The 14,540-nt window shown below is 39.8% G+C and overlaps 1 protein-coding gene across 1 annotated transcript in view; it reads left to right on the plus strand.

Annotated features, from left to right (window-relative positions):
• The window catches only part of LOC119409615 (thrombospondin type-1 domain-containing protein 7A), a 351,078-nt gene that overhangs the window by 112,928 nt on the left and 223,610 nt on the right, over positions 1 to 14,540 (plus strand). The window contains exon 8 of the mRNA XM_037676515.1: positions 2,315 to 2,567. Coding sequence (XP_037532443.1) covers positions 2,315 to 2,567 — 253 coding nt within the window. The remainder of the gene's footprint in view (positions 1 to 2,314; positions 2,568 to 14,540) is intronic.

Consider the following 14,540-nt stretch of genomic DNA (forward strand, 5'->3'; position numbering starts at 1 on the left):
AATCTTAAATTTATAATCTTCACACCTTCCAAACATTCAGGATAACCACACATTTACTGTACATATTATGGAAAAAAAATATTTAGGAACTTAAATCCCAAAGACAAGAAAAAATGTTTTTGGTAAATATTCTGGTTAAAATACACAAATTACTATTTAAAGATCAATAAACCTGAGCCTTGTAGTTTAGCTGCAGGTAAACGAACTCAAAATGGGCTTTTACAAAACAAGTATTATTTCATAATTTCACTTCAATGCAATTTTTTTCTTTATGGTAAATTTCTTGTGACTCTCAGGTTTTTACAAAAAGCTTACAGCTGATTATTTATTCATTAAACAGGCGCTAAAGAGTGGCCAGTTTCAAATCTCCTACATATGAAGGCTATGATGCAACATTTGCACCTCTCTAACACTCTTGCACGCTCTTGCAAAATAAAGATATTTTTAAGGTCGGAGAGTTGAGGAAGTTTCAGGGAGAAAAATCCAACTGTTCTTTTGTGCTCGCCGAAAAACTGAATGAAACATTTGGATTATTTTACGTATAATCTCAGATATTCTCACCCAGACGACCAGGCTTTCACTTCAGTGGCGTCACGTACTGCACACAACGTCGCTGCATGTTGAATCCTATTATCTCAGCAAATCTTTTTATTTTTTTTTACCTAAACTGGATTAGTGTGGTTCTTAAAGTCGAACTAAGAGCCGTTTAAAAACAAAAGGAGCTTGAATGTGATTACAGCTGAGCTGGAACCTGATTTTATTTTATTTTATTCTTAAGTCATTTCTTTTTGTGAGTCTCTAAACTTTTTTGCTCCTACATGTTGCAATAAAAAACAAAATACCTAAAACTAAGATAAGGAAAAAACATTAGTTATAAACATCTATGTTTTCAGAAACATAAAGAGACGATTTATTTCAGTGTGTGGGTTGAGGTGTCCGACTAACTACTTACGATAAAGAGCACCATCCAAAGAAACGCTCTCCTTCTCATTATTAACAGTTCAGGGGTAGCAATAATTAATACAGCCCATACGTACCCAGCAGTGCTTAATTTGTAAACCAATTCTTGCACTCTGGTATATTTTAACAGGTTGTTAAACATCTACCTTTACCTACACATGTAAACGGTTGATTCAGTAATTATTTTAGAGAGCAGCAAGAAGTAGCCTGACCAACAGCTCTCCCTGTGTGAACAGAGCACGCTCTGCTTCTCTCAAGCATCCTTGCACCGCTCCAGTATCTCCAGGGCCGCTGCCTTCATGTGCTTCACTTCTCGGTTGTTTAGTTGTACAATGAGAATTATTTTTAAAATTAAAGTAAATTGGACTGTTTTCGACATTTTGATCGCTGTTATTTTGACAAAATTTGTGACGTTGTTTTGAAAGGTGACTTACGTCACGTGATTACCCATCAAACATTTCTCTTGTTGTGTTTTTAATAAATTAATCAAAATTATATTAATGACCCACTTAAACTGTAAAACAGATGTGCAGTTTAGTTATATTTTTGTGTTTTTAATTAAATTGCCCATGTCTGTACTTTTAGGGGTGGAGATTATTTTAAGGGTAGAAGCAGAAATGCTAACTTGAAGTGGCAGCTCTGATGTGATATTAGGAAGTTTGTAAGTGGCTGTTATTAAAATGAGTGTTTATGTAATTATTTTCAGATTACATGTCCAATATAGGTTTTATTCGTTTAAGGCAAATTTGTTCATAACTTTATTATTGGTAAGCCTGAGAGTTGCAGGAACAAAGCAAACAATTACCGGAATGTATCCTGTCAAAATAAGAGAGTTCCTTGGCTCAAATTAAGCCCCGGTACTCAGTATGTACACAGTTCCCAGTACATTCAAGGTTTTTAACCTGGCTGTACTCACTCCCTTCTTGGTTCTTGGTACCAGTTCTGTTCTTACCCAGTTCATATCCAACAGTTTGGACCCCGCATGTACCCGGTTTATGTACTCTGTATGGAACATTTTAAGACGCACCCTGGGACTTATCGAGTACATAACCTGGGAACTTGGGGGTGTGCGCATTAGGATGTGTTGAGTATGTACTGACAAAGGGTCTTAGTGCCTTAATATGACTAAATATTTTATTTTAATTTGTCAATGTTTTTGGGGGTGGGGACAAATACGGAAGACGTGAAACATTAAAAGTAGAAAAATGATTTGAAGTGTTCAACGTTTGTGTTTACCACAGAGCTAATTGTCATCTTTGACTTATCTCTATTCTACATAAACACTGTTGTTTGTTTGTTGTTTGTTTGTGAATCATTTGAAATGAACTTTTCTTTCTATAATATCTGTTCTCAGGTGGAGCCTTGTGTCCGAACAGCAGCGCCCTTCAGGAGGTGCAGAACTGCAACGAACACCCTTGTATGGTCTACCACTGGCAGACGGGGTCCTGGGGCCCATGCACGGAGGACCCCTCAGCCTCAACACTCAACACCTCTGCAGGGTCCAGGGTCAGTCCCAGTGGGGACGGGTCGGGTCTCTGCTCCATGGGGGTACAGACTCGAAAGGTCATGTGTGTCCGGGTCGGCGTGGGACAGGTGCCACCGAAGAAGTAAGCTGCTTCCTGTTTCATTAGAACAAGGTCAACTAGAGAAATTACATTTCCTGCGAAAATGCAGAGGCTCCTCTGCTTACTGCAGAGGAACCTGCTGAAAAACAGCTGAACTTAACTAAAAACAAACATGCTGAAATGTAGCTGAAATGGAAAAACGAGCCTAAATTAGAAGAAGAAAGCAGAAAGAACACACATTTGTTGAAATTTGTTTAAATATTCAAAAATTAGCAGAAAAACAGTTTAAATTTGCAGCAGGAAGCTGAAAGCAGCTGAAGCAGAACAAAATGTGAAAGGAGCAGTAAAAGGTTGTAAACAGATGTAAATATCTGAAGGATGGAAAATGAGCTCAGTTCATTTTCTAAGAGAAAAAAAAAAGTCAGAAAAGGCTAAATATTTCAAAAAGCTAAAGTTGCACCAAAGTCATAACAGGATTGTCCTGAAAGAGCCGAACGTTTTGATTCACTTTAGAGTGACCGCTTCATATTATCCATGGAGTTCAAGGAGTTATCAAGGAGTTTTGTTAAAAGCCAGTTCTCTGAGATATTTTGCTAACAGACACCTGTCGCTCTAAGAGCTGGGTTGTTTCAGTCAAGGGGTCCATGAGGCACTGAGTAATGGTGTAAGTCCAGTTTGTTAAAGCAAAGCAGGAGTCAGGAATAAAGGGACAGATTAATGAGGTGTAAGTGGTGTGTGTGTGTGTGTGGGGGGGGGCGGTGGTGCAAAAACAACATGTCTAACTGAGCTGCTTAAGTAAACCGTGCACGCTCTCATGAACTCCCAGTTCATATCTTCTTCTTGCAGACGAGCACAGATAAATAATCTCTGTCCCTGAAAGCCTAATTAACCCTCCGTTTGGGCGCAGGAAATTTCTCATTGATGATAATGAGAGTAATTAAATGGTATTGATACTTTGAGGCAGTTTAATCACGAGGCAGACGAGAGACAGGAAGTTTGCCGTTAACGCCGAGGACCACACGGCGCGAGGCGAATTCAAATCACACCTTGGAGTTCCACTTCCACACCTGTCAGGAAGTTCTGCTCCACTGATCAGCTCGACAGCAGAAGAGCAGACCTGCCGGAGTGACATTTTATAAAAAATAAAGATGGTCCTGGTAGTCTGACATAAAGATGGTAGTCTGACATAAAGATGGTCCTGGTAGTCTCACATAAAGATGGTCCTGGTAGTCTCACATAAAGATGATCCTGGTAGTCTCACATAAAGATGGTCCTGGTAGTCTCACATAAAGATGGTCCTGGTAGTCTCACATAAAGATGGTCCTGGTAGTCTCACATAAAGATGGTCCTGGTAGTCTGATATAAAGATGGTCCTGATAGTCTGACATAAAGATGGTCCTGGTAGTCTCACATAAAGATGGTCCTGGTAGTCTCACATAAAGATGATCCTGGTAGTCTGACATAAAGATGGTCCTGGTAGTCTCACATAAAGATGGTCCTGGTAGTCTCACATAAAGATGGTCCTGGTAGTCTGACATAAAGATGGTCCTGGTAGTCTGACATAAAGATGGTCCTGATAGTCTGACATAAAGATGGTCCTGATAGTCTGACATAAAGATGGTCCTGACAGTTTGACATAAAGATGGTCCTGACAATCTGACATAAAGATGGTCCTGATAGTCCAACAGAGACAGGATGCTTCCCAGACAGCTTCATCAGCGACAGGTTGAGATGTGCACGAGGCCGGTGTGATTCATTGAGAGCAAAAGTTGATCAGATGTTGTTTGTCCAAGTACTGGAGAATATTGATCGCCTGTATTTAGAATAAAATCTGGTAAAAGTTGGGAGGGTAAAAACAGCAGAAGCTCAGTTGTTTGGAGAGGATGGGGTGAAAGGTGTCGGGGTAATGAAGCGGAGCAGCTGACAATAACGGGCTTCAGGTTATTATTGTTTTCCTTGTCATTGATTTTATTTAATCAGCTGTAATTATAGACAAAGGTGTTGCAGTAAACCTAATAAATATCCCATCATCCCCCACTCCCCCCTCAGGTGGCTTCATTATTGGCCCCCGCTCCGTTCCCCCCCCACCCCCCAGCTTGTTTATAATAAAGTTTATTTCTGACTAAAAGGACGTCACTTGTTGGAGTGTTATAACCTGCCCCCTCCTCAGGGAGAACTTGTTTTTAGGTAACCGCCTTAGAGCACATTTTATGTCCTCCTTCAGTTTATTGTTTGTAATGAACAAAATGGGGGGTTGAAGTCCCAATGTCCCCCATCACTGAGGGATTTTAACAGCGACTGTAGTTTTCAAGATGAGTGTTTTCTGGATTAAAATTAAACAGGAAGTGAAAGTAAACCTAAATGTTTTTAGTGCAAGATATTCAAGAGGGCAGGAGTTACTCTGTGGAGAAGAACAGAGGTACGTCTTTTTTTTTTTTTCTTGTCTGAATGGAGGAATCGGTTTCATCCACAACCAGGTTGCAATGGTGGAGCCAGGGGGTGGCCAATGGTGGCCTTGGCCACTAAAGATTAATCTTTGGCCACCCCTCTGGCCACCTAAATCATTTGGGGACATTCAGACATTTGGGGAGGACATTTTGCCGAGACGTTTAGGCGATGTAGAACTAGGTTTCCTGAAATGATCAGGGTGTTCAGTTTACACATGGTGGTGCCATCTTGGATTTTAGCGTGGCAACCTTGGTTTTGATAGACATTTTTTTATGCATTTATCCATGAACACTTCAAATTATAAGTGGGTACCTCACTTATTTTACGAGGTATCACGCTCACAACGTGCGCGGACATACGAATGGTCTGAGAGTGTTTCCAATCCCTCCTCTCTGCTCCACGAAGTGGGACAACAAACTCTTATTTTCAGGCAAAATAAGAAATAGGAGTCTTCTTAGACTCTGACCCAAACTCTGAGACTCGTCTCCAATCGATTGTCACCTGGAAAAGATTTTCAGAGTACAACCAGTCGTCTCCGTTAGGTCTTTCTAACTACTTTCCACGTCTCTAGAGTGGCTGCTTGTTGCACTCAGGGCTGATTTTAGGATTTTTAATGGTCTTAATCCATCATGGTGATCAGAATTGTTCTTACTATATGAACCCTCAGGTCTTCTGGAACGAGCTCGTTAATTAACCCTCATGTGTGAAGTAAAACACGCGGCGAGGCCTCGATTTATCGTTGCAGTCCTGGACTCTGGACTGAACTACCAGATGACCCGAGGCTAGCTGAGAGTGGATGTTTTTACGAGTAGAATCCTGTCCTCCAGCAGATCTTTGTGCTGGTTGTGCGTCTTTGATGGTTACACTTCTTACATTTATTGTTTTCAGTTTAGATCTCTAATTTTCTCTGTTTGAGTCTTTGCTGGAAGTCTAGGCTGAAACAAAACCTCGGCGAGTGTCCAACATGTTTCCTGTGAGCCTCGGACGTTTAAAAAGTTCAAACGGGAAATAAAAACAAATTAAACCTGATGGGGAATTTGAATCCTCGGTTCACAATTAACTCTGCCAACAAGGTGGGTCCTGTCGGGATGATTGCCAATTATCTTTTTAAAGCTCTCAGCCTGATAATCAGCATGAGTTAATTAGGAAGGCAGGATGAAGCCACATCGTGTCCTGCACAAACAAAAACATAAAAATAAAAACTACCAGTGTGTCGGTTAAAAACCATAATCGCACCAAAGAAAGACTGACGGAGCAAAATGAAGACGGAGTCATGGAGGTAAATGACGCTTCAAAGATGAACTTAGAAGAAAAAGAGACGAGCAAGTTATTTTAAATTTTTTGGACATTTTTACTCTGATCTCACCACGTTCAGCCACATCACAACCATGAACGATCCAAAAACAACAAACTACAGACAAACACTGCACTTTGACCTCCAGCGTTCTGCACCTGAAGTTTGTGGTTTCACCCTGACGACGTGCAAAGTTTGAGGGTCATAAAAGTTTTGCAAGGCACCTCAAATGGCATTTCTGAGCATTGTATGGTCTGATGTTGGGGTGAAGTTGCTGGAATGCCCACTAATGGAAAGATTGATTGGATGTTTTGCACTTTCTTTCTGTAGAATTATGGACAAGATGTTACAAATGGTCCTAATCCCTTCTCAGGTTAACGAGCAGCAACTCTCTGAAGTCATTGCTGATGTCTTTCTGCCCTGGCGTTTTGTTAACACGCCTGATTGCTCCAGTTCTTCTGCTGCTTCCAACTTGCTGATGTTCAGTTCATCACAATATTTGATCGGCTGCATGCGGCTGCTGTCAGCTCCTACACAGAGTGGAGTTAGTTTTTCACACAGCTTCTGTCGTTTAGTGTAGTTTTTGTTGAACGGATAATAACACCGTGGTACCCATCATGTTCTCCATCCTCCGAGGCATCACTCCCCGCATCCTGACCAGCTGCATCAGCGTGTGGTTCCTGTAGCACAAGCAGCAGGAGAACCCTGCAGCGCAGAGTGAATGCAGCAGAAAGGATTATCTGCGCCTCGCTCCCACCCTCCTGGAAACTGACACCAATTAGGTCTGCAAAGAGCTCAGCGTCGCAGATGAGTCTAAAACACATTGATTGGGGGGGGGGGGGGGGGGGGCGCAGTCCACAGGGCTGAGACACTAAAGCAAACCAGCAGGCTGTGAGACGGCAGAGACGTTCTTCTTCTGTCCTCTGCTCACCTGAAGACCGAGCTGAAGACCCTGCTCTGAGCTGCACTTCCTGTTTGTGTTTCAGGTTTAGTTGATCAGAAACATGAAACTGTGCACGTCAAACATGAAACTGTGCACGTCAAACATGAAACTGTGCACGTCAAACACTGGAGGGTCGCTTCACATGTAGGACCATTTGGAAGGAAACTAACTCAAAGCTAAACAAACAAACAAACAAACACACTCACTCACTCACTCGCTCGGTATGTTTACACGGACATAAGTAACCGGATCAAATGGCCGGTCAGAATAAAAGTGTGTCATGTAAACGCTCCGTTCTGGTTATTTTTTGTGTATTCGGCGCGATCCGTTATAATTTGTGATCAGAACGAAACGGGTGGTTTACGCCGATCCGAAACCCGATCGGTGCGCATGTAAACGCTTGATCTGTTTGTTTTTATCTGATGGTGAAAAACTGACCTGACTGCGCATGTGCGACTTTGCCATTTCCGCCTGGCTAACGCTAATAATATTAGCATGTCAGGGAAGCTAAACTGGTCGGTGAGCGACAACATTTCTACTAGAAACTCTGAAAGAGCTCAGAATGATCTGTGTCACCTGCAGCTCAGTGAGGGAGTGCAGGAGCGTCTCCACCATCATTAAAACCTGTCGCGGGTCCATTTTGGTGCTCAGGTTTGTTTACGTTCACCCGGAAGTGGAACTTCTTCTTCTGTGTTTTTTTAAGGAGAGTTTACCACTCTGTGCACGTCAGTACTGCTGTTCAGAACCAAGCCCGCTGCAGGTAAACGCTCGTCATGAACAGATTGTGCCCGTGTAAACAACACATTTGAATTATTCAAACAGAACACATTTCAATCCGGTCAAAGAATTCTGCGCATGTAAACATAGCTACCGAGTTACTCCCTGACCGACCCCTTCCTTCCTGACCCACTTCTTCCTTTTGGGTCAGGGGGGTCACTGGTGCCCATATCCAGCAGTCACTGTGCAAGAGGCGAGGGACACCCTGGACAGGTCTCCAGTCCATCACAGGGACACCTAGAGACAATCCAGAGTTACCAATCAGACTGTGGGAGGAAACAGGGGTATCCAGAGAAAACCCACGCGGCACGGAGAGAACATGCATGTAGACGGTTCAGCGTGAGGGAAACGGAGCGCTGTAGCTTTTCAGCTAGCATGTCTGTATCGTGCACTGCTAGCTTAGCGCTACGTCTGTGCCGGCAGTTGTCAACTGTGGGAGGACGCTCGGTTCAGTTGACAGGGCCCTGCTCGTATAATGGTAGAGGAGACACTGATACAAACACACACACGTTTAATACAAAGATTATTCCACACGATTCACATGAAAGCATCAGCAACTTTATACAATTTTCAAAACTGCTGACGTTTGTGGTTTTTCTGTTCTTGCCCACCTCTGAAGATGAAAGGACGGTCGCTCTTTCGTCTGCATTATTGATCACTGTGCAGATTATAACCTTCAGGAAGTAAGCATTGGGTTGACATTACGAATGAACGTTTAGTCAACAAGAATCAAGATGGCCGCCACAGCAAAGCGATCTTGGCAATCGTAAAAAGGCTAGAACTGAAATTTTACAGACTGTGCTCAAACTTAATGTGTCCATAGGTGAGAGGTGTCCTCACTGCACAATGTGCAACATCCAACATTTTTCAGTCAGGTCATCTGGACAGTTTCTTTTTTTTTTGTGCTGAAACGATCCAGAAGGCTTCATCAGTCAAGGAAACGCACAACAAAACTGATTCTTCCCCCATCAGTTTACTCCAAAGTGGAACAAACCAGTTCTGCTTGTGATAAGATGGTCTCTTTGGTACGCCCCTCCTCCATTGCCGGCCCTCTTCCTTGTTGACAGTCTTGTCAAACTGGTTGAAAACAACAAAGTCCTGATGAAGCCTTCTGGATTGAAGGCGAAACGTTTCAGCACAAAAAAAAAAAAGAAACCGTCCAGATGACCTGACTGAAAAATGTTGGATTGTACACCTGGATTACTGAGCATGGACTTTAATGTGTAACATTGTTGCTCAAGTTTTTGTCATTAACTGGTGGGGTCTAATCGTTCTGTTAGCAAAATATGTCATGAATCATTTTATGGATTTTAACCCAACTCTCAAATTGATTATTGTAAGTCTACCACTAACTGATGTGAGCAAACACAGACATGTCTAAAACGTTGTTGGTTATACAGATATTGAGCTCAAACTTGGTGTGGTAGTAGCTCTGAGTCATCCACAACACCTCGTCTGAGCACAGATCATCAACTCTTTTAAAACACAAGGTGATCTTCAGTGGGCGATTTTAATTTGACCTTTGAAACTCATTCATGATTTAAATGTAAATGGAAGCCACAGCTTCAGTATCCGGGCCATCTGCTGCTCAGAACCAGTACCGGTCCAGTTTCTGGGACTACGTGCCTTCATCTGGCACATCCAGGCTGATCGCAGCGCCCGTGGGGTTCCAGGATAACAAACACGCACGACCGGCTGATGCAGACGTGACCCGTCTCGCTCACAGATGGGTCTGAGCCGTCTTCCACCGCCTCCAGCACCGAACCTCACAGGGTGCACGTGTCTCTCTCACGCACACACACACACACACACACACACACACACACACACACACACACACACACCATGGTTTGCTTATGTCCAAATTGGGGGCGCATATTTTAACTACCTACCTTAGGGGACACCCCTTTCTGAATGGGTTAGGGACAAACTGCTATGTGATTTTTTTTACTCTAAATTTACAGAAAACAAATGTCACCTGAAAATTTTGTTTAAATCCTTTTTTGATAAAATTATTTTTTGCCTTCACATTGGGGACCAGGGAATTTTTAAGTCCACTTTGGGGACTTGAGTTTTACACAGATACACAAACTGATTAAAGTCACATTTGGGTACCTTATGACCCTTTGGGGACTTTAATTCAATTCAGTTCAATTCAGTTAATTTATATAGCACCAAATCACAACAAAGTTGTCTCAGGATGATTTACAGGAACATTCACATACATAGAAAAGCCAATTAGTAAAGTTCTCTATCTAAGAAAGTTTTATACAGTTTTACACAGATACACAAACTGATTAAAGTCACCTTTGGGTACCTTAAATCCCTTTGGGGACTAGTCATTGTTTTATCTACAGCTATTTCAAAACATATGTAATATGAACAAAACAGTGTACTACAAATATGCAACCTTGTATTAGTTTATATTGACCTGGCCTGTTGTTCTCGACTTTTGAATTGGGGAAACCTTGTTTAATACAACCCCAAAAGAAATGTTGCACAATATACTGTACAAGCAGCAATGCAAAAGTGAAGACATACAGAAAGTACTCTAGATCATCAAGATTAAAATTTCCTTTTATCTTTAAAAACTCTATTGTTTAGCTTTGTGCCAAAAGTAGTTTTTATTTTACCTTAATTTGGTTCATAGATCTGTTATCCTGTCTGAAGTTAAGAAAATCTGCACAAACTCAAAGACCACTGTTTGAACCAATTCTGAGCCACTTCTGTTAATGTGTGATCAACTCTGTTTTAGTTCACACAACATACTGACATAGTTGGGCCTCTGACATTGATATTTTACATTTTACTTCTGCTCAAGCACAGCACTTGCATATGGTTTTTTTAATTGAATATTTATTTATTGAATATGTTTACAAGATGTTTTCCCAAAAAATGTTCTTCTATATCACCCTCTTGAAAAAAAAATTTCAATAAATGAAAATCATAAATAAATGTATTTTCATTTTTTTATATATAAATTCTTCCTAATTTTTTGTAATTTAATTTTTTTAACTAGTGACCAGCCTATTGGATTTTATGGACCTGCTTCAGGCTACAGATGATTGGCTAAATTACTATGTTTTATATATCAACATATTTTTTCAAAATATCTTGATGCATGCTCAATAATCCAGGTAGAAAAATCCAAAAAAGTTCAATCTGGTCCTCTGGACATTCAAAAAAACAAAAGCAAAACAAAGCAAAAAAAATTCTAGAAACGTTTCGTCTCTCATCCAAGAGACTTCCTCAGTCTGAGGTGCTGTTTTCAGCTCAGTTTCTTAAATAGCACCTTCTTAGAGTGGATCAACCAGTTTGCTGCTGACAACCAAAACCAGCTGATCACATGCTCAAGAAGGACCATCAGCCTAACAATGGGTCATTAGCACACTGATGGCTGTTTACTACTCACAGAGGGCTGAGTGATACTAGCAATCACAGCATTGTAAGAGGGGGACAGTTGAACCCGGAGGCCTCCACCCCTGTTTTTTTCAAAATGTTTAACAAATTTATAGTCTTATTTCAGATTTGTTTAGTATTAAATCATGTGAAATTTGAGACTTAATGTCAGCCCAAGAAATACAAGCAAAAGAAAAATAATTCCAACAATAAAATGCTTAGTAACTTTTTTACTAAATTTCAGAACACTGTTGAAATGCTTTGCAGTTCAAATAAACATTGGAAAAGAGCATGAATCATCATGACAGGCTTTGGGCAACAAAAATACATTTTCACTGGGCTAAAAAGTGTTTTGTATTCAACATATTCATTTCAAGTATTACATAAAAACAAAAACTACAATCATTATTTGGCACACAATTCAATTCACACATTCAATTTTTGATACAATTTTTTTAACACCAGTCTAGTTTCAGTCCTTAAGTGCATAGGGTTCTGCATTGATGCAAGTGTCTTTACCAACAAATAAAAAGATAGTCTAATAACTTTTGAGGTAATTTTCAGTGAAATTGTTATGAATAGTTAGTACCTTGTCAGCTGTGACATCCATCATAGAGCACAAAGTATGTAGAAAATAGACGTCTTTGTCAAGGCTAGGCAAATGGTTAACCAACAAGGTGTTTTTTTATTCTATAAAACAACTTTCTCAAAAACAACACACTTGTGTCAAAGAATGCTACATTACCTAATATTAAACCCTTAAACTTTTGGATGGCACCATTTTGTTAATAAAGTTTGTCACTTTATTCTCAGTCGATGTCCATATTACTATGCATATGTTTGTGTGCAGAGCATAGATAGACCATGCATATACTACTGATGCTAAGGCTGCTGAATGTATTATTCTGCCAGAAGATGAGCAAACTTTTAGACTGACTAAATATACTTATCAGTCAGATTGATACATTTGCCACTTCATCATTACAGGCAAATAATAGTTTATGCTCAGCATACAAACTGAAAACAAACTGTCATGCAAAAGTGCATTGAATTTAATTAACTAATGCAAATTCTTTCACATCTGTGTGTTATTTTTGAGGAAGTAGTTTTGCAAGTCTGAAAAAGAAAAAAGAAAAACTGGTACTCATTTGGCTACCCAGTAGCCTAATCCAGATGAAGACATAAGTCTTTCTCCATACTCTATGATCCATGACTGATGTTTCAGCAAATAAGATACCAACTATTGAAAACTATTTTGACACATTATCACTTCAAAAAATGTTCAGATGATCCCTTTTCTGCTCAAACCTCAAATATTACATCAAGAAAAGCAGCAGAGAAGAAAGAGGAGGAAAAAGTGTCATCATTAAAAAAATCTACATACTTGATTAAATTTAATACAACATGTCAAAATGTCTAAACTAGGCTGAAAATCACAAACAACTATAATAATTCTTTGGCACAAGCCAGTCTCTTCAAGGCAGTGATCCGGTTTCTGACAATTTTTTACCCAGTCCAGTTTCTGTCCTAAAGTACATTTGGCTCTGCTTGATGCACTGAAGGAAGTGTATTTTCTGAGGTACCTTGCATGTGTGGACGAAATTCATCATGTGTTTTTCAACCGCACGAACCTCTGTGTCTTCCCACTTATGTTTAGCATTCCCCCGGTTGCCTGTGAAGAACAAATGTAAAGATCATACTATTTTAAAAAATCAGTGTTTATCTAAAACATAGATGGCATACATTACTTCAGAACACTGCAAAAGGTGTGTATAAAAATATTGTATTCATGTTAAGCAAACCCCCACCCTACATTAGATTTAGAATGGGTTTGGACAAAATGGATTCACAGTTGAATATTCAAATATTTTAACTAAATTACTAGAACTGTAGTCAATAGGAAGAAATAAATTGTTGATGAAGATGATCATCATCATTGAAGCTTCTGTCTGGTATCAGTTTTATTGTAATTTTTCTCTAAGAATTCAGTTGCAGCTCACATGAGGCAGAGAGGTGACAGCATGCTTGCAAAATGTAATACATCTGAATATTTATATTTGTTTTTCAATTATCCTGTTTTTTTCAATTCAATTCAGTTTATATAGCATCAAGTCACAACAGAAGTCATGTCAGGGCACTGAACAGAAACATTCATATATAAAAATAATAATTCAACACTATTTATCTGAGGAGCAGACCGTTTAAGTTTAACTCCATTGCAGAACTCTCATCTTGAGCAAGCACAAAGATGACAGTGGTAAGGTAAAACTCCCTCATGAGGAAGAAACCTTTAGTAGAACCAGGCTCGAGACATCTGCTTTAACCAGCTGGATTTGGTAGGAACAGGAAGGAGGAACAGATACACAATGGCAGGTCAAGAATCACATGATAGAAATAGTATCAAATGAAAACTATTCAATTTTAACAATTCATTTTAAGAAATGAGATCAATTTGTCCTCCAGTAGTCTAAGCCTATGGTAGCATAACAAACCAACCCTAACTATAGGATTTATAAAAAAGGAAAGTCTTAAGACTAGTCTTAAAACTAGACAATGTGTCAGTCTCATGGACAGAAACTGGAAGTTAGTTCCACAAGAGAGGAGCCTGATAACTTCCTCCCATTCTGCTTTTAGAAACTCTTAAGAACCACGAGTAAGCCTTCAGTGTGAGAGCTAAGTGCTCCGTTAGGAAAATATGGAACAATAAGATCTCCAACATAAGATGGAGCTAGGTTGTTAAGGGCTTTAATTTAATTTATTTATTTAAATTAGGACAATACAACATGTCAGCAGTTAGCATCAATGTAAATATGTTAGAGTTAGCACAACAGCTAATTTTCATCCGTTGTCCTAAGGCAAGTAAGAACAAGAAACAGCCCACACAAAGAGTAGAGAATAATACAAACATCACCTACATAATACAACATGAAATTATAATAAAGATATGATGCCATAACAAAATAGACAAGTATCTACATATGAGTGCACCTCTGGTTGGTTCTCAGTCAACATTTCAAAGAGTTTATAGATTAGAAGAAAGATTTTGAATTAAAATTTGGACTTGACAGGGAGCCAATGGAGAAAAGCTAAAACTGGATAGATATATCTCCTACTAACTCCAGTTAAGACTCTGGCAGCATCATTTTGGATTAAC

Source organism: Nematolebias whitei, chromosome 5, assembly GCF_014905685.2.
Source record: "Nematolebias whitei isolate Nwh7 chromosome 5, NemWhi1, whole genome shotgun sequence".
Lineage (NCBI taxonomy): Eukaryota > Metazoa > Chordata > Actinopteri > Cyprinodontiformes > Rivulidae > Nematolebias > Nematolebias whitei.